Here is a 20,956-nt window from a genome sequence, read left to right on the forward strand (position 1 = left end):
TCTGTATCTCAAGTTCAATCGTTGTTCATTATTTTACCGCTAGATGGCAGCAGTAACACAAATAAGGCGACGGGTGTTATGGCCTTGTTTTACATTGACAACTATTTGTTGACGTTTTCTTCCAATATTTGCGTGCATTTTCACAATTTTTAGGATCAAATGTTTTTTGAAACAGACCAGACCATTCCTATCATGTTTTTAAAATGTGTAACGACCCTTAGAATCTCTTGAAATCTGAGTTTGACATCCATGGTCCAAACCAAGGGTGTCAAACAGGCGGCCCGCGGGCTGGTTCAGGCCCGCTGAGGGATTGAATCCGGCCTGCGAGACCTTGCTGAGGGAAGCGCAAGAGAAAAATGTGCTGCAGATTGAAATATGTCCACTTGATGTTGCCAAAGCCAGGAGGTGCCTCTCCCAAACGCTGTATTTATGTCTCTCTCTCTCGCTCTGTCTCTGTCTGTATGTATGTCTGTCTGTCTGTTCCTCGTTGTATTTTCCACCTCTTTTTCCCCTCTCTTTTTCTGTCTTTCTCTATTGTCTTGCTCTCCTCTCTTTCTCTGTCTCCCTCTATTCTCTTGCTCTCCTCTCTTTCTCTGTCTCTCTCTATTCTTTTGCTCTCCTCTCTTTCTCTGTCTTTCTCTATTCTCTTGCTCCCCTCTCTTTCTCTGTCTTTCTCTATTCTCTTGCTCTTGTCTCTTTCTCTGTCTTTCTCTATTCTCTTGCTCTCCTCTCTTTCTCTGTCTTTCTCTATTCTCTTGCTCTCCTCTCTTTCTCTGTCTTTCTCTATTCTCTTGCTCTCCTCTCTTTCTCTCTTCTCTTTCTCTTCTTATGTCTCTCTTTCCCCCTCTCTCACTATTTCTGTTTTTATCTCTTTTGTTTCTTACATTCTCCCTTTTCTCTCTCTCTCTCTTTCTCTGTTCTAGACAATCAAGGGAATGGGACCTAGATAAGCTTTTTCCCATCAGGCCTCTTTTTCTGTTTTCTTAATTATATTACAATGTGGGCAGCACAGCGGCGCAGTGGTTAGCGCGTGTGCGGCACAGTTCTGAGGTCATGGGTTCAAATCCAGCTACCGGACTTCCTGTCCGGAGTTTGTATGTTCTCCCCGTGCTTGCGTGGGTTTCCTCCGGGCACTCCGGTTTCCTCCCACATTCCAAAAACATGCATTTCAGGTGAATTGGCTGGTCCAAATTGTCTCTAGGTGTGAATGAGCGAGTGAGTTGTCTGTCCCTGTGTGCCCTGCGATTGGCTGGCAACCAGGTCAGGGTGTCCCCTGCTCACTGCCCGAGGATAGCTGGGATGGGCTCCAGCACCCCCGTGACCCTACTTAGGATAAGCGGTGCAGATAATGGATGGATATTACAACGTTGTGGATTTTGTATCAGGATCAGTCAAATAGAAGCGATGCTATGCGGAAAAATTGATGAGCCCTCCATGATCTCTTACCGTGAGGTATTGGATTTGAGACAAAATACAAATGTCTTTTTACCTCTTGGCCACGCCCTTCTAACCAAATTTTCAACCCCATGTAACCCACCGCTGCAAGAAGTGCCCACCTCCGCTCTAATAGCTTCACGGTCCATTCCTGCAGTCTAGCTTGATTTACTTGAAACGAGTTCTCAATCTCAGTACTCACCATAGACATCGTAATCACGTGTCTGACCGGGCTTATCATGCGCTCTTGCATTTTATGTGCCAGTGTTGCAGTATATTCGCCCCCCGCCCTCAGGCAGCTGCTTTAACACACCAGCATAGTAAAAAAAATAATCTCAATCTCCTGCTTGGAGGCCGTAGTGTCATTCCATCATCCTATAAACCCCCCCTGGAGTAAAACGTACTCTCATAATACCCCGGTTATTGCTCCCACTCTGCTAAAATATGAAACGTGAGGGAATATTTACCCGGGCTCTACGGGGGGGGAAACATCTCATTGCTCACATCATCTGCATTTTCATGTCTTACATGTGACATCTGTCTCCCTCTGCTTCCTTTTTATGTCTTGGGAGACGTCTGATTGTAATCTGTCTTGTGAAAGCTTCCTTTAAGGCAGGGGTGTCAAACTCATTTTAAATCGGGGGCCACTTGACAGAAAAAACATTCTGTCGGGGGCCGGACTTGTAGATTAAAGAGAAAGAAAAAGAGAGATCAAGAAATAAGAGAAAGAGGGAGCGGGAGAAACAAAAGAGATAAAAAGAGAAGTCGTGAGAGAGGGGGAAAGAAAGGGAGCGGAAGAAATAAATCTAAAGAGAAATAGAAAGACAGAAGGAGAGAAAAAAGAAAAGAAAGTGTGAAGGGTAGGAAGAGAGAAAGAGAAAAGAGAGAAAAGGAAAAAAGGATGTTAGAGCAAAAGAAGTCAAAAAGACAGAGAGAAAGAGACAAAGAGCAACAAAGTGAGAGAAAAAGAGAGACACAGAGAGTGAAAGAGACAGAGAGTGGGAGAAAAGGGGTGGAAAAGAGGGAGAGAGAGAGGGGGAAAAAGGAATTGTCAGAGATCGACATTATTAAGACTATTTAGTGGCTATATTTGCACAGATAAAATACATGTATATAGTTTAATTCTACATCACGATGGCAGAAAAAACTTACGTCCTTCCTGGATGAGGTCCAAACAGAGAGAGGGAGTGGTTTATTTTGCGTCAGAGGAATCAGTACACACAAGAACATGACTTCAAAATAAAAGAATACAAGATTGATAAACGTACAAGAGATATAATTACACTCATTGTTGAAACGTTACCTTGTGTGTGTATGAGAAACATTGTTTTTATATTTAGTAATATATAAGCAAGCTAATTACCTTGAGACAGAAATTCAAGAGATTTACATTGAAAACCTGACGGAATACAAGTACAGTGTCTTTGTTCGAGGCACCTTTCTTTGGCAACATCAAGTTGACATATTTCAACCTGCAGCTTTTTTTCTCTTGCGCTTCTCTGAGTGTTGTCTCGCGGGCCGGATTCAATCCCTTAGCGGGCCTAATCTGGCCCGCGGGCCGCCTGTTTGACTCCTGTGCTTTAAGGGATTACGTCGTTCACGCTGGGTTGAGCCAAAGTATGTACTAGCATTAGCCTTCTCTTAATGTGCCGGTGTTTTTAAACCGGGGGGACGTTTCTCTTTGTATTCAATAGTCGATGGAGATATCAGATGTACGTTTTGATTTGTTTCGGAATAGTCAAGTCAAGTCATGATTATTTTTTTTGCCCTTAATCACAAAGACCACAGATTATTGCAAACCACAGACTATTATGACACCATCCCCTGATCTGAAACCTACATGAGGGCAAGGAAAAACTCAAAAACCTCAACATGAGGAAATTGAAGAAACCTTGAGAAGGGACCGCACACGAATGAATGAATGAAAACTTTATTTCGAACATTAAAATGAAAACAGGACAAAAACAATGAGTCAACAACAAAATAATGTTACGTAACATGTTCGAAAAGGGGTAGTCAGAAGCAGATGCTTATTTTCCCTACCCCTATTTAAATACTCTATATTTACATGTTATAATGGGTATTTTTGTATTCTATATCTTTTATTTTATTATTTTATTTTTCAACACAAGGATACTGCTGGAAGTGTGAATTTCCCTACGGGGAATCTAATCTTATCTATCTATCTATCTATCTATCTATCTATCTATCTATCTATCTATCTATCTATCTATCTATCTATCTATCTATCTATCTATCTATCTATCTATCTATCTATCTATCTATCTATCTATCTATCTATCTATCTATCTATCTATCTATCTATCTATCTATCTATCTATCTATCTATCTATCTATCTATCTATCTATCTATCTATCTATCTATCTATCTATCTATCTATCTATCTATCTATCTATCTATCTATCTATCTATCTATCTATCTATCTATCTATCTATCTATCTATCTATCTATCTATCTATCTATCTATCTATCTATCTATCTATCTATCTATCTATCTATCTATCTATCTATCTATCTATCTATCTATCTATCTATCTATCTATCTATCTATCTATCTATCTATCTATCTATCTATCTATCTATCTATCTATCTATCTATCTATCTATCTATCTATCTATCTATCTATCTATCTATCTATCTATCTATCTATCTATCTATCTATCTATCTATCTATCTATCTATCTATCTATCTATCTATCTATCTATCTATCTATCTATCTATCTATCTATCTATCTATCTATCTATCTATCTATCTATCTATCTATCTATCTATCTATCTATCTATCTATCTATCTATCTATCTATCTAGACATCTATCTATCTATCTATCTAGACATCTATCTATCTATCTATCTAGACATCTATCTATCTATCTATCTAGACATCTATCTATCTATCTATCTAGACATCTATCTATCTAGACATCTATCTATCTAGACATCTATCTATCTAGACATCTATCTATCTATCTATCTAGACATCTATCTATCTATCTAGACATCTATCTATCTCTCTAGACATCTATCTATCTCTCTAGACATCTCTCTAGACATCTATCTAGACATCTATCTATCTCTCTAGACATCTATCTATCTCTCTAGACATCTCTCTAGACATCTATCTAGACATCTATCTAGACATCTACCTATCTAGACATCTATCTAGACATCTACCTATCTAGACATCTCTCTCTCTCTCTCTCTCTCTCTCTCTCTCTCTCTCTCTCTCTCTCTCTCATAAGAAAAATAAATTACAATATCGTAAAATGGATATATATTAATTAGCATTAGTTGTAATAATAATGAAAAAGTATAGTAAAATGAGAGAAATTATACTTGAAATAGGGTAGAGAGAAAACTAGGAACAATATATAGTTATTATCGTTTGTGTCTTTTTGGGGTTACATTTACAATAACATTATAAAGATCTGGTAAAATAACCCCCCACAACGTGTGTTAATGTAAATTATCTGTGTTCAAGTCAATGAAGACCTCCCAAAGCGCTTTACAATGTGCTTCACACTTACCCATTCATACACACACTCATACACCGATAGGGAGTCAGCCATTTAAGCACCCACCTGCTTATTGGGGGCATTAGAGATTCAGTGTCTTTCCCAAGGACACTTTGACATATAACACAGAGGAGCCGGGAATTGAACCTGCGACCCTGAACTACTGCTGCCACTGCTCGGAATCTAATAGCATGGCTCCAAGGGACCAATAATCGGTAAATTTTTTCCCCGTTATCGGACTTTTTCCTGCGATTGGCTGGCAACCAGTTCAGGGTGTCCCCTGCCCACTGCCCGAGGATGGCTGGGATGTGCTCCAGCACCCCCGTGACCCTACTGGGGATAAGCAGTGCAGATAACGAGATGAGAAGACAAAAGAAACTAAATATGAATAAAATGATGACTCACAACACGTGGTAAGCTTTCTCTCCTGGCTTTGATCTCTTTGATCTCCGCCAAAACTAACATAAAATGCGACAGAAACCAAATAAAAATAGATCCAAACAGCTTGCCAACATCATTTTTGCCGTTCCATGTATTCCGTTACTCCCCAAGCCTGCACAAAATTTAGTCATTTCATTCATATTTAGTTTCTTTTGTCTTTTATTAGCATATTTAGTATCGGAGTAATCCAAAAGTAATTGAAAGTAATCCAGTTAAAGTAACCCTACCCAACCCTGTGCATCCATCACATCAACAGACGTATGGACTGTAAAACAACGGCAGCACTCTCATCACAGACCGTAACTCATTGAAGATTTAACCGAGTCGCACTTTCATTAAGATAAAACCACTCCGATTTTTTTTGTCCCTACAAAACGCGGGAAACTTTGTCGTGTAACATTCAGAGTCACGGATTTGAGCTTATAAATTATTCGAGCGCACAACCATCACGTTATGTGTGAGAGTTATTGGCCGTGACTGGCTCTTATGGTTCCGTCGCCATGGTAACGACAACAGTGCATGGTTTAATGGATTGGTTGCCGCAGGACAGTTCCGAGACGCTAAGTCAGCAAAAACAAGCTTGTGTGTGTGTTTTTTTTTTTTCAAACCTGTTCCGATGATAGATATTTGATAGGGATGAATTATAACTATTAGTAGAGGTCGACCGATTATCGGACGGTCTGATTGTCGGCACCGATATCTGGAAATTTGATTGATATCGGTGTTGGCATTTGATTCTATGATTCTCAAGGCTGAGATACAGCAGAGCCTCTCTCTCCCTTTCTTCCCTCCCTCTGTCTCTGACGCTACCTACCCCGTCCCTTTTGATTGGATGAGCAACCGGGGGCTGCGCCACTGAAGCAGGAATAATAACGTTTTATTGATTTTATACGTTGATATTGGACAAATGCAGAGGAAGTTCGTTATTATTACTATTGTTATTGTTGTTGACGATCACGTTGCTGTCTTTTGACTTCCACACCCCTGAGAACGTATCTGTTTTTGTAATCGGGAAGATTGGATAAAAAAGAAAGGGCTCAGGGGATGGCTTTTAGAACAGGTTAGACCACAGGTGTCAAACAGGCGGCCCGCGGGCCAGATCAGGCCTGCTAAGGGATTGAATCTGGCCCGCGAGACAACACTCAGAGAAGCGCAAGAGAAAAACAAGCTGCAGGTTGAAATATGTCAACTTGATGTTGCCAAAGCCAGGTGCCTCTCACAAAGACACTGTACTTGTATTTATTTCTCTCTCTCTCTCTCTCTCTCTCTCTCTCCTTTCCACCCCTTTTCTCCCACTCTGTCTCTGTCTCTTTCACTCTCTGTGTCTCTCTTTTTCTCTTTCTCTCTTCCTACCCTTTGCGCTTTCTTTTCTCTTTTCTCTCCTCCTGTCTTTCTATTTTTCTTTGGATTTCTTTCTTCCTCTCCCTTTCTTTTCCCCCTCTCTCACGACTTTTTATCTTTTGTTTTTCACGCTCTCTCCCTCTCTCTCTTTTTCTTTCTTTGTCCCGCCGTCTCTCATTTTCCCTCCCTCTTTCTGTTATCTCTTTATCTCTTTTTCTTTCTCTTTAATCTATTCGTCCGGCCCCCCACAGAATGTTTGTTCTATCGCATGGCCCCCGAGTTAAAATGAATTTGACACCCCTGCCTTAAAAGAAGCTTTCACAAGACAGATTACGATCAGACCCTGGGTTAGACTTTCTTATCTGAAGGCTTCTCTCACGGTTTCCCCTCGCAAGTTCAAAATCCATTCATGTCTTCTCTCCTTCATTTGACATGAGTTCTCCTACAACAAGTTCTTCACCAGGGTTGATGTTAGGTTAACCCCAACACTTGTAATAAAAACCTGCACTCAAAGAACACACAGAGACATGAATATGACTTTCTTACTTGCAAGGAGAGATGACCATAGGCTGCCTATTACAGTCTACTAGACACTCTGAAGAAGTCTCCTTCGTCCTTGCCTTTTTATTGTGTTCGGAACGCCCTAGTTTACTTGAGGTCTCTTCTGCTAAAGGAAGGGGCAGTGACAAAATAAACAGTTGAGACCTGTTTACACAACAACATGTTATCGTAAGCATATTCTATAGTAAAGGGAACTAGGCGTGCCTGCGGTCAGAGAGCAGCTGAGTGTCCCTTATCTGGCCGCAGCTAGGTGCCGGCTGTTTAGTGAACATACTGTTTCCTCCTTCTACAAACACGAGCAAGAATGGCACACAGTATGCAAAGAAGATAAGCAACAGTAGAATAACATATTTACAGTTTAAATCCATCAGTTGACCGTAAGCTATTTCAGCCACCAGGTGACTCGTCGTACTTGTGTGTCCGGGTGACCCTCATTTATCCTCCTTATCTCTTGTTAAATCCCCCTTAAGACAATCCCTTCCGCTGTGCACTACTATTTCTGTATTTTTAATAACCTGTACTCAATGGTCAACTTGGCTGCGATTGGCTGCGCCGTAGCGTGGGCGTGGCCTCTGTCTGATGCATTACAATACCCCTCAGTCACTTTCTCTCCCTTTCACTCTGCTTTATGCGTACCGGAGTACAGGCTGCAGCGAGGGGAGCAGGTTTTCATCATCATTGGAGAGAGGAAAATTGAGGAGCTGTTGATCAAGGAGTACAGGAGTGATTTGGATCCATGGTCGGTCATCTTTAAGGATTTTCCAAGAGTTTCAAGTTGCTTCTGCAGAGAAGTGTAGGTGGGTGTGTTTGTGTTGGATTTATGTGTCCATGCTTGAGTTTACTGCAGAAGAATCGGCATTGCGGAGACACCATCGGCTCATCCGACGCTCCCCTCCCCCTTACTCGGTCTCATGGATTATGGATGAATAGTCCATATATTATTATTTCTCTTTGATACATGGTGTGTGTATTTTCACTTGGGCTGAATTTGAGGACTATTTTAATACTCCACTAGTCACCAACTATTGGAAAGGTTAGTCGAATCATCGGAAACATAGATACCATAAAAATAGGTCTTTTATTGAACATACTCCGGGTTGGCTAGGGTTACTTTAACTGGATTACTTTCAATTACTTTTGGATTACTCCAATACCAAATATGCTAATAAAAGACAAAAGAAACTAAATATGAATGAATCGACTAAATTTTGTGCAGGCTTGGGGAGTAACGGAATACACAGAACGGCAAAAATGATGTTGGCAAGCTGTTTGGATTTAGTTTCATTTTGTTTCTGTGGCATTTTATATTCGTTTTGCCGGAGATCAAAGAGATCAAAGCCAGGAGAGAAAGCTTACCACGTGTTGTGAGTCATCATTTTATTCCTATTTAGTTTCTTTTGTCTTTTATTAGCATATTTGGTATCGGAGTAATCCAAAAGTAATTGAAAGTAATCAAGTTATACCCTGCTAGAGACATAAATACATAAATAGACTTATTTCCATTTTATAGAGGCAGGCAAAGAATTAGTAAAATATAATCAAGTTAACATTTGTTATCCCTGTAAACCAAGAAGTCTCATTAGCAGCTCTACAACAGTAAATACAAGAAATGTTAGATTTTTGTGAAGTACATTCAGTGGTCAACTCCAAAGCCTATAACAAAAGTACTTAATTATCCTCAACAGTTTGAAATCAAACAGTTTCAACAACTGATGTTTGTTGTTATTATGTTCTTCGGCGCATTCATTTAATTTTATTGGTCAGGCGCAATCTGGCATAATGCTCAAGCTGTCATTTATAGCGAAATATACGTGTATGCAGGGTTGGGTAGTGTTACTTTAACTTGATTACTTTCAATTACTTTTGGATTACTCCAATACCAAATATGCTAATAAAAGACATAAGAAACGAAATGTGAATAAAATGATGACTCGCAACACGTGGTAAGCTTACTCTCCTGGCTTTGATCTCTTTGATCTCCGACAAAATGAACATAAAATGCGACAGAAACAAAATGAAAATAAATCCAGACAGCTTGCCAACATCATTTTTGCCGTTCCATGTATTCCGTTACTCCCCAAGCCTGCACAAAATTTAGTCATTTTATTCATATTTAGTTTCTTTTGTCTTTTATTAGCATATTTGGTATCGGAGTAATCCAAAAGTAATTGAAAGTAATCAAGTTAAAGTAACCCTACCCAACCCTGCGTGTATGCAACGTACAATGCACGTTATCAAAACTATTGGTTTGAATGTTACTTAATTTTACCGAGGCGAGTCAGACTCCGTTTCGTTTAACTGTCTGAAGTGCTTTAAATGTTTGTGCGTCACTGAGTTACTGGCATGATATGCAAACTTTTTCAGTAGTCATTTTATTTGCAATAATTGAGGCTAAAAAAACACCCCAACTTTAGAAATTTGGGGTACGCTTACCTGCTGTTGGTGGCTTAATTCCTGTATTAAAGCACATGAGCGACTCTCAGCAGAGATTATGTTCATGTAGAGATACCTCACTCTGTTGGAAAAAGGGGTCTGGTGACAATAGTAGACGAATTGTTGCAACCCTAATTGCCACACTGGTTAAACCAAATTGTTGTGCTCTAAAATGGAGTATCCCCTCTCCCCTTGCAGGTTCCTCAGGTGCAAGATTCAGGACTACCGGGTCAGGCCCTTCCCCTCCTGGTCCTTGTAGCTGTAGCATGACTGCGGCTCTGTGTGGACGAGGCGTTGGCGAGCAGCAGTAATGGGCGCTGCGCCGGCCGGATTCCCCCTCATTAACCCTACAGCACGGCCACGCTGCCCCCATAAGCCCCGCCAATGGGCGAAGACACTGACGCCACCCCCACTACGCTCAACCACAGCGGCTTCCTCCCTGACCACAACTATGTGACTGAAGGTGAGTAGAGCTGATTGTGTGTTCTGTTCTTTAAAAAAATCAGATCACAGTGGAACCTCGGTTCTCGACCATAATCCGTTCCAGAACCCTGTTCGAAAACCGATTTGTTCGATCGCCGAAATCATTTTTCCCATTAAAAATAATGTAAATCGTTTTAATCCGTTCCAACACCCTGAATGTTTACCAGGGCGGCAGTAGCTCAGGAGGTAGAGCGCTCGTCTTGGGATCAAGGGATCCCAGTTCGAATCTCGGCTCGTCCGTGTTACATGTCGAAGTGTCCTTGGGTAAGACACTGAACCCATGATACCCCCAATAAGCAGGTTAGCGCCTTACATGGCTGCAAGGCCGCTATTGGGAAATGTGGAGCACATTGTAAGGCGTTTTGGGAAGTCATTGACTTGAAAAGCGCCATATAAATGCAGATCATTTCATTTCATTGAATGTTTAACGTAATCATAAAGCTAACCCAGGCTAATCGTACGTCCGCGTTATCGTAATCTTCCGGACGAAAGATTACGCTAACATGAACGTGTAAAAATTAAAAAAAGGATAAAGAAAAGAATTATGCATAGGATTTATTACCTTTGTGGTGGTCAGCAGAAGGCGCAGGTGGACGGCCGTTGCTTGCTTATAGCACTCACTCCCTTAGCCACATCACTAGATTTCACAGCCTCTTTATTCTTTGGTATCGTACTGATCGTAAATTTGGCCATGCTGTATTCCCTAGCAAGATCAGACACTCGCACACTTCCTTCATATTTTGCTATTATTTCTTTCTTAAATACAATAGTTGTACGCACTACTTTTCTTTTTTCGCCTGTAGCAACTTTGCTGCTTGCACTGACTTTCTTCGGAGGCATGATAAGGGGCTAAAACACCTGTACGCCGCTCAGCATCCGCATTACCGGCGTTCGAACTCCGATTTTTTGACCGAACAGCGAAGAAAGAATTTCTCGAAATTTTGGGTCGCACTCTGATTTGTTCGAACTGAGAGGCGTTCGAAAACCAAGGTTCCACTGTATTGGTAAAAAATTATGCTTATTCTAACTACAGTGGTACTGCGAAGTATGAGCTTAATTCATTCCAGGATCATGTTTCTGCATCTCGACTTGCTTGTGTAACGAGTAAATTTTCCCGATATGAAATAGCCGAAAACTAATTAATCCGTTCTAGCAGCCCAAAAGCATCAAAGTAAACCCTGAATAGCCTTAAAACACATAGTCCTGATCACTACAAACACATTCGAATGGTAATTAAACATAAAATACAGTAATAAGATAAATACAATGATATTAACAAAATAAAATTCGAGTTCATTATGAGTGCTTGCCATGAGAGAGTCGGCGGTGCTAACTAGCGAAGGTGTATCTGAGGTACAAGAGTGCTGCGTGGGAGGGGTGCGGGAAGAGTGACACACTTGTTGATATATACTGTAAGCACTGACTGTTCACTAAAATGAAATGAAATGAAATGATCTGCATTTATATAGCGCTTTTCAAGTCAAGACTTCCCAAAGCGCTTTACAGTGTGCTTCACATTTCCCAATAGCGGCCGTGCAGCCATGTAAGGCACTAACCTGCTTATTGGGGGCATTAGGGGTTCAGTGTCTTACCCAAGGACACTTCGACATGTAACACGGAGGAGTCTGGATTCGAACTGCGATCTCTTGATCCCAAGACGAGCGCTCTACCTCCAGAGCCACTGACCCCCCCAAAAAAAAAATTAAGGTACACCCAAATTGTTTTTTTTTAAATTTTATTTTGATGAAGCAAAGCACTGCAAAAATTTGCGCGGCTTTGTAACCTGCACTTACTGCTTCTTCATGCCATACCACAGTCACAGAGCCAGTCTTCTTAAATCGCTCAAACTAGCCATTGCTGGACTTACAATCGATTGCAGATGTACCTGACAATGACCTGCCCCGGAATAAAATGACTAAATTTTGTGCAGGCTTAGGGAGTAACGGAATACATGGAACGACAAAAATGATGTTGGCAAGCTGTTTGGATTTATTTTCGTTTTGTTTCCGTCGCATTTTATGTTAGTTTTGCCGGAGATCAAAGAGATCAAAGCCAGGAGAGAAAACGTACCACGTGTTGTGAGTCATCATTTTATTCATATTTAGTTTCTTTTGTCTTTTATGAGCATATTTGGTATTGGAGTAATCCAAAAGTAATTGAAAGTAATCCAGTTAAAGTAACCCTACGCAACCCTGGATATAGTACATACAGACAAACAGGAGGACACCATGCCTGCTTCTCATCACCTGCACCTGACTCTAATAAATCTAAAGGAACCAGTAAACACCAATATTTAAGGACCGTGCCCACAGCAAAAGCGGTCAGATGTTTACCCGCTCTTGATGGCACTGGAGTTTTAAAACAAATTTTTGTGGATATAGTCAGGGTTGGGTAGGGTTACCTTAACTGGATTACTTTCAATTACTTTTGGATTACTCCAATACCAAATATGCTAATAAAAGACAAAATAAACTAAATATGAATAAAATAACTAAATTTTGTGCAGGCTTGGGGAGTAACGGAACACATGGAACGACAAAAATGATGTTGGCAAGCTGTTTGGATTTATTTTCATTTTGTTTCTGTCGCATTTTATATTAGTTTTGCCGGAGATCAAAGAGATCAAAACCAGGAGAGAAAGCTTACCACGTGTTGTGAGTCATCATTTGATTCATATTTAGTTTATTTTGTCTTATATTAGCATATTTGGTATTGGAGTAATCAAAAGTAATCCAGTTAAAGTAACCCTACCCAACCCTGTGCCTATGAAAAAGAGTTTTAAGCAAGTCCCCTGAAAGTAAGACATATTCTCTATTCCCTCTCATCATTGTGTGGAATCAATTAGAAAGCATTGTATTGATTTCATCGCCTGTAAAGCCGTACACAAAACAATTTTACTTGTTTTTCTACTTGGACTCACCTTCTGTTAACCGCATTTAAACTCACTTTATGACGGAATCCTTTAAATGAGTCTGCGCTGTAAAATAATGACCTTCACTCAGCATTAGTCAGGAAAAGACCTGCAGCGCAGCCTGTGAAAAGGTGTTTATTTTTTTTTATTTTGCATGACAATCCCCCGTCGATTTTTTTCCTGCTTCTGACCTTTTCTTTGACGTATCCGCAGGGTTGGGTAGGGTTACTTTAACTGGATTACTTTCAATTACTTTTGGATTACTCCAATACCAAATATGCTAATAAAAGACAAAAGAAAGTAAATATGAATAAAATGATGACTCACAACATGTGGTAAGCTTTCTCTCCTGGCTTTGATCTCTTTGATCCCCGGCAAAACTAACATAAAATGCGACAGAAACAAAATGAAAATAAATCCAAACAGCATTTTTGCCGTTCCATGTGTTCTGTTACTCCCCAAGCCTGCACAAAATGTAGTCATTTTATTCGTATTTAGTTTCTTTTGTCTTTTATTAGCATATTTGGTATTGGAGTAATCCAAAAGTAATTGAAAGTAATCCAGTTAAAGTAACCCTACCCAACCCTGGTAACAGATGTAGAGATGTATAGATAAATTGAAGGAGGGATGGCAAGATATAGTTATATAGATAATAATATAGAGATAGAGACATAAAGAAAGAGATAGAAAGAGGATAAATATAGAGAAAGAAATAGCAAGAGAGATAGATATAGGAGAGATATAGATAGGAATGGATCTAAAGAGATCTAGAGCGATATAAAGATACCAATGGAGAGGGATAGCGAGAGAAAGCAATAGATATAGAGATGTATAGATAAAATGAAGGAGGAATAGCAAGATAGGTAGTTATATAGATAATAATATAGAGATAGAGATATAGAGATGGAGCGACATATAGAGAAAGAGATAGCAAGAGAGATATAGATAGGGATGGATCAAGAGAGACATAGGGAGGGATAGAGCGTGAGATAGATATAGGAAGAGATAGAGATAGATATGTTTTTAGAGCGAGATTTATAGAGAGGAATATAGATACATAGATGTATCCCTATAGATAGAAATATAGAGCTATAGAGAGATATAGATCTATAGAATCTTGGATATAGATATATAGATAAAGATTATAAAATGCTTACAGTCTTGGCTCTCTTGTATCTCACACACATTATAAAAGGGTAGAGAAGAGACCCTACCAAACCCTGCGTATCTGTAATATAGATTTTTTAGATGTTTGTCACCAGGAAGCTCGCTTTATCTCCATAGCTACAGCGTGTGATAAAAACATGCTGCTTTTCATGCTCGGCCGGCATGACTGACAGATTTTCTCCGCCCACCAATAATGGAAGGATTAATTATTCTCCGCTATTCTGGGCTTTCAGCACGGTGACCACACATCACACACGGAGAAGGGATGGTGCAACAAATTGTCAATGTCAGCTTCATTTTTTTTTCTCCACAGTGTCTTCTTACACAAAGGGTGTCAAACTCGTTTTAGCTGGGGGACACAAATGCTATAAAAAAATCTCACGGGGGCCGGTGTTATGCCGAGAAATGCATCCCTGCCGAGATTTGCATCCCCTAGCTACTATAAGCACTTTTACCTCATTTTATCTCACTTTTATATCACTTTTCAGGAAATTAATGGAGAACATATCGCCAAAACCACTTGGTCTTGCATTTGTTGGGAATGTAATACAACTTAAACCATTCCGTCTTTGTATTTGTTGTGAATGTAATCGAACGGTAATGCACACCGTATATAAATCGCTTTTGAGAACTGTTATGCACTCTACCATAAAGCTTATTATGCTGAAATAAGCTTTATGGTAGAGAGCATAACAGTTTTAACACGAGCGATTTGAGTAGAAAAAGGCAAAATAAACATGTTACCTGCTCAAAAGTGATTTATATACGGTGTGCATTACCGTTCGATTACATTACAATCCATGCAAGTGGAAGTTTTGAAATCAGGTTTATTTTTAAGCGGCCATAGCTGTGTCCTACCTCCTTAGCATCCACCCAACACGCCGGTTGACCACCCTAAATCACGTCACAATAAAGATAAATTCAATCCTTCCTTGTTGACATATATACTTACTGTATTTATAATGTTGTTTATCATATGCACCTACCGTAAATTCCGGACTATAGAGCGAGCTTGATTATAAGCCGCACCCACCACTTTCTGAGTGATTTGACAATTTTGTACTTCCACAAGCCACACCGATATATAAGCCGCAGGCGCCCGCGGTTAAGTTTGCAACACAGTTGCAAGTTTAACTCATTCTAGGCTGTGAGTTTCACAGCTGTAACTTCATAGATAGTGCACAACTCCAGAACCTCAATTGACATCCCAAATAGAAAATGATACCCGTTATTAAGGTATGATGCAGACTTGTAAAGTCAGGGTCTCGTTGGAAGTAATCCAAGGAAACAAAATGTATATTTCCAAAGTTAAGGGTGGGAAAAATATATATCCACTATTGTCCGCTGCGACAACAGAGAGATTTACCGGTAACTCAGCTTCACCACATTTCCCATCAGCCTGCGTTTGCTCCACCCCTTATTTTTGATTCGTCCGTAGAACACATAACAGAATAAATCTCTAAAATAAATACATTACAAAAATATACAGTTGCAAATACATATTATACATCGTTACACATATTTACGAAGAAAGACGGTACACCGAGAGACTTTTCAAAGCTTTAATAATAATAATAATAATATAACTTTCATCCCAAACCGTGCCTTTGATAGGTACCAACACGCTAGTAGGATCACGCTCGCAATGTATCAAACTACCTGTGAAGTAAAAGCATCCCATAAATGTGAAATTCATGGTAGACTATCTTCAACTTCCTTCTCATAATTATCGCCATAAAGGGCATCTTCCTCAGTATCGGAACATAGCTTAATTTAACAGAAAATATATGCCAAAACTTAGAGATTGCAGTCTTACTTGGCGCACATATTTTACTGATCTCAATCTTACCTTTTATACTCTAGCGCCGCTGGTGGCCGTTCCATAAATTAGCCGCTTCACTGAATAAGCCGCAGGGCTGAACATTTGGGAAAAAAGTAGCGGCTTATAGTCCGGAATTTACGGTATATTATGTATGGGTAGTATTTAATATATACTATTTGATTTTATGAATGTTATCATCTGGGGTAACCAGGATTTGGAGCTAATTAATATACGTGTATAGCCCGCGACGTATGGAAAATTCCACTTAATATCGTAACCTGGGGGTCTACTGTCCATGAGAACCTCCCTTCTGTCTTTGTTCATTCGGGTTGTACGAATGCCGTTGTGTGTGCATCTCAAGACCTTCCCTTGGGGAATCCCCGGCCTTCAAAACCCGCAAAGAAAGGAGTGCTTAACCTTGCCCCGTAATTCATAATTCCACCCCTCCCCACTTCTCACCATTATTTCTACCCTTTTTCTTTTCTTTCCTTTGGTTTATAAAGCTCCAACTGGAGTAGAATTGTCTCCAGGGATGAATGAGGCTTTGCTTTTTCGTACACAGGGATTATTAGTTCCACAAATATTTTGCCTTTCCCTCTATTTCCCAGCGATGTGGTGAATCATTTATTTCACAATCCTTTCTTCAAGAATCCATAATTGGATGCCTCTTAACAGCTAAATAGTAGATAGAGGTAGTTGTTGAACTACTTAACCAAAATATGCCTTTATAATAATTTGTGTTTCTCATATGTATAAAATCAGCTTTCTAATCAAGTGGTAGGCAAACCTTTTAACTTGTGAGTCGCAATGAGTTCGAAAAAATTGTCTCGATTCGATACCTGAAGAATTTTTAAAATGTATTTTTTAATGGACCATTTGATCAAACTAGTTTGGAAACAATCAGAATAAATGAAATGAAATGTAATGATCTGCATTTATATAGCGCTTTTCAAGTCAATGACTTCCCAAAGCGCTTTACAATGTGCTCCACATTTCCCAATAGCGGCCTTGTATTGCAGCCATGTAAGACGCTAACCTGCTTATTGGGGGTATTAGGGGTTCAGTGTCTTACCTAAGGACACTTCGACATGTAACACGGATGAGCCGGGATTCGAACTGGGATCCCTTGATCCCAAGACGAGCGCTCTACCTCCTGAGCTACTGCTTGGTTATACACAGGGTTAAGTAGGGTTACATAACTTGATTACTTTCAATTCCTTTTGGATTACTCCAATACCAAATATGCTAATAAAAGACAAAATAAACTATATATGAATAAAATTATGACTCACAACACGTGGTAAGCTTTCTCTCCTGGCTTTGATCTCTTTGATCTCCTCGGCAAAACGAACATAAAATGCGACAGAAACAAAATGAAAATAAATCCATACAGCTTGCCAACATCATTTTTGCCGTTCCATGTATTCGGTTACTCCCCAAGCCTGCACAAAATGTAGTACTTTTATTCATATTTAGTTTCTTTTGTCTTTTATTAGCATATTTGGTATTGGAGTCATCCAAAAGTAATTGAAAGTAATCCAGAAAAAGTAACCCTACCCAACCCTGGTTATACATTATGCCACCTTTTAAAGCACTCTGAATACAGTGAAAAACTATTATAAGCACCTTAAAACTAATCCTGAATCACACAAAGAGAAAATCTGATTTTAAAACTAGCGTCATGTTTTCCGGCCTCCCGTGCTGCTGAATTTTGTAACATCTGCAGTCTTGCGATATTCTCGTTGGGGAGTTCAGAAAGCAGTAATTACAATCATCTAAATGAGAGGAGATAAAAGCATGCATCAGCACCTTGTTGTTTCCCTGAGAGAGAAATGAGCTGAGTCTGTCAGTAGTAAGATGGAAAAACAATCGCTTGCAACCATCTTCTTAGGAAGTCCAGAGAGCAGGGAATTACAATCATCTAGACCAGTCCTTCTCAACTGGTCTGACTTCAAGGCCCACTGTCCCAGCCTAATTGCAAGCCGTGACCTAAATCAAGGCCTTAATTCTGTGGCTCTGTCTTCAAGATAATAAAATATATATCTCATACATTCTCTGTTTTATCTTAATTGGGCCATGCTCAACATGTGTGAACAATATTATCGTTTTTTTTCCCCTCTGGTATCAACGGGTGTCAACTCGCATTTGCAGCGAATCATCGTCATCTACTGTGAAGGAGTTTAAATGACCAACTTTTTTCAGCATTATTTTGCCAAGGTCTGCGACTCACATTTGGGTCCTGACCCACCAGTTGAGAAACATTGAACTAGAAAAGAGGAGATCAAACCATGCACCAGAATCCTCTGTATTTGCATGATTTAGAAATGGGCAGGGTCTGGCTATATTCTTCAAATGATATAAACCAGGGGTTCGGAAACTTTGGCTTGCGAGCCATATATGGCTCTTTTCGTGGATACATATGGCTCAGAGATCAAATTTTCATAATTTCTCATCTATATTGTTGCATTTATGATAAGAATGGAGACATAGCTGACCTAGAGCTAAAAATATCAATGGTTTGTTCCAGTATATGAAGAACACACTCCCACTAGAGCTTACATTCATGGTGTGAGACCAACAGTGTTGGCTGTACATCGCTATGGAATTTTTAATATGGAAGCTCATTTAACAATGAATGTTCAACATCGAGACACTTCATGATGAAAACCCACAGAAAAACTGTAAACAGCCAGAAACGCCAGCCAAGTGCACAGAGCAATTTGATTGGGTGACCAGTAGGGGCGGGCAGAGCTATGGACACAGCACACTTTTTTTCTTCCCAGCCCAGCGCCGTCTGCACTGAAGTTAAATGCATCTGTATTCTCGTTTGCAGTATTTTGTGACACTTTTACAAAATAACTCTGCTTGCACCTTGTTTTGAAACCAATATTTAGGACAAAAGTGGTATACTTGTTGATATGGGGTCTGGCATTATTCTTATTTCATAAATGTTATCATTTAATGTGACACATTTAAATAAAATGCACTGAAAGATTATATTTTCGTCTGGAGAGCGGGTTTTGTGGTTTTATTCATATCTATTTTAAAACATATGGTATGGTTCTCTCGAAATAAAATTCGAATTATTTTGCTATTATGGCTCTTTTGGTGAAAAAAGCTCCCAACCCCTGATAAAACCAATTGCTTGCAAAATTATTTTGGGGGAGTCCGGAGAGCAGGGAATTACAATCATCTAAACGAGAGGAGATAAAAGCATGCATTGGAACCTCCATGTTTGCCTATATTCGGGTGTTAAAATACAATCTTGGTTATATTTTTGATATGTGAAATAAAGCTAAGCTCATTTTGAAGGTCTTAACTGTGACTTTCAGGGCCAATGATTAAGACTTTGTTTTTTTCCTAGATGAGCCGTAGGACGTTCTCAGCAATCCATGCCTCGATAGTGAATAAAGTGAATTATAAAAGAATATCAATAGGACTTAAGTCACTCAGTGACACGGCAATGTACAGATGCAACGTGTCTCCTGTTGAGGATTCAGGGCCAAATCGTGGTAATGTAGTAACCCAGATCCTCCCCATTTTTGCAACCTTCCCTTTTCCCTCCCCCCTTCGCTCCTGTTGCAGGGCTGCTCCTGGCTATAGCCTGAAGAGCTTCCCCCATCCCGTTCTCCGCCCCTCTCCAGCCCAGGATGTTGAGCCCCATCCAGGTGCTGTGCTCCGACATCACTACCCTTTCTCTGGAGCCTGAGCCCTTCGCCTCCTATACTGAAGGTGTGTCCTCTCTCCCCCCCAAGTATCAAAATTATACAATTTTTCATCAGTAGCATCATGTGAAGTCAGCCCCGGTCAAATCCCAGAGTCAGATTTATTCCTTAGTTTGTTTTCTTCACTCGGTACGCTATTTCTGTACTCTCCTGTTATTTTTAACTTGGATGTGCAATTGATTTCCTTAAATAACTTGAAAAGATGAAGCTCTTCTTCAGGCGGCAAAGATGCACAGGGTTGCTTTTAAGTATTTATAAATTGCACATGGACAAATCCCCCTATTTATTTTACTTTTTTGCATGGCTGATTTAAGCACCACAGTTCATCTTGTCTTATACAGTGGAACCTCGGTTCTCGACCATAATCCGTTCCAGAACCTTGTTCGAAAACCGATTTGTTCGATCACCGAAATCATTTTTCCCATTAAAAATAATGTAAATCGTTTTAATCCGTTCCAACACCCTGAATGTTTACCTTGAATGTTTAACGTAAACATAAAGCTAACCCAGGCTAATCGTACGTTCGCGTAATCTTCCGTACGAAAGATTACGCTAACGCGAACGTACGAAAGATTACGCTAACATGAAGGTGTAAAAATAAAAAATAAAAGGATAAAGAAAAGAATTATGCATAGGATTTCTTACTTTTGTGGTGGTCAGCAGAAGGCGCAGGTGGACGGTGGGGAGAGGGTCAGACACTTGCACACCTCCTTCATATTTTGCTATTATTTCTTTCTTAAATGCAATAGTTGTACGCACTACTTTTTTTTTTTCACCTGTAGCAACTTTGCCGCTTGCACTGACTTTCTTCGGAGGCATAATAAGGGGCTAAAACACCCGTACGCCGCTCAGCGTCGCACCCTAGCGTACGCACTCACGCATCACCGGCGTTCCAACTCCGATTTTTGGACCGAACAGCGAAGCAAGAATTTCTCGAAATTTTTGGTCGGACTCCGATTTGTTCGAACTGAGAGGCGTTCGAAAACCGAGGTTCCACTGTATATTATTATGTTTTTGCATGGCTAATTTAAGCACCACAGTTCATCTTGTGTAATATATTATGTTTTTGCGAATTGCACTGCAAAAACAACACCTTACT

General features: G+C 39.9%; 1 protein-coding gene across 2 annotated transcripts in view; it reads left to right on the forward strand.

Annotated features, from left to right (window-relative positions):
- The first annotated feature begins 10,114 nt into the window (after window positions 1-10,114).
- The window catches only part of LOC148360201 (serine/threonine-protein phosphatase 2A 55 kDa regulatory subunit B gamma isoform), a 39,291-nt gene continuing 28,449 nt past the window's right edge, over window positions 10,115-20,956 (forward strand). The window contains exons 1-2 of one of the 2 annotated variants that reach the window (XM_088343646.1): window positions 10,115-10,212; window positions 19,718-19,864. In XM_088343646.1, the coding sequence (XP_088199772.1) occupies window positions 19,783-19,864 (82 nt within the window). In that variant the 5' untranslated portion in view covers window positions 10,115-10,212; window positions 19,718-19,782. The remainder of the gene's footprint in view (window positions 10,213-19,717; window positions 19,865-20,956) is intronic. The other variant, XM_088343647.1, reaches the window with a different exon arrangement.

The sequence above is a fragment of the Urocampus carinirostris genome, chromosome 9 (genome assembly GCF_059441175.1).
Source record: "Urocampus carinirostris isolate Australia breed hairy pipefish chromosome 9, RoL_Ucar_1.0, whole genome shotgun sequence".
In the NCBI taxonomy this organism is placed as follows: Eukaryota; Metazoa; Chordata; class Actinopteri; order Syngnathiformes; family Syngnathidae; genus Urocampus; species Urocampus carinirostris.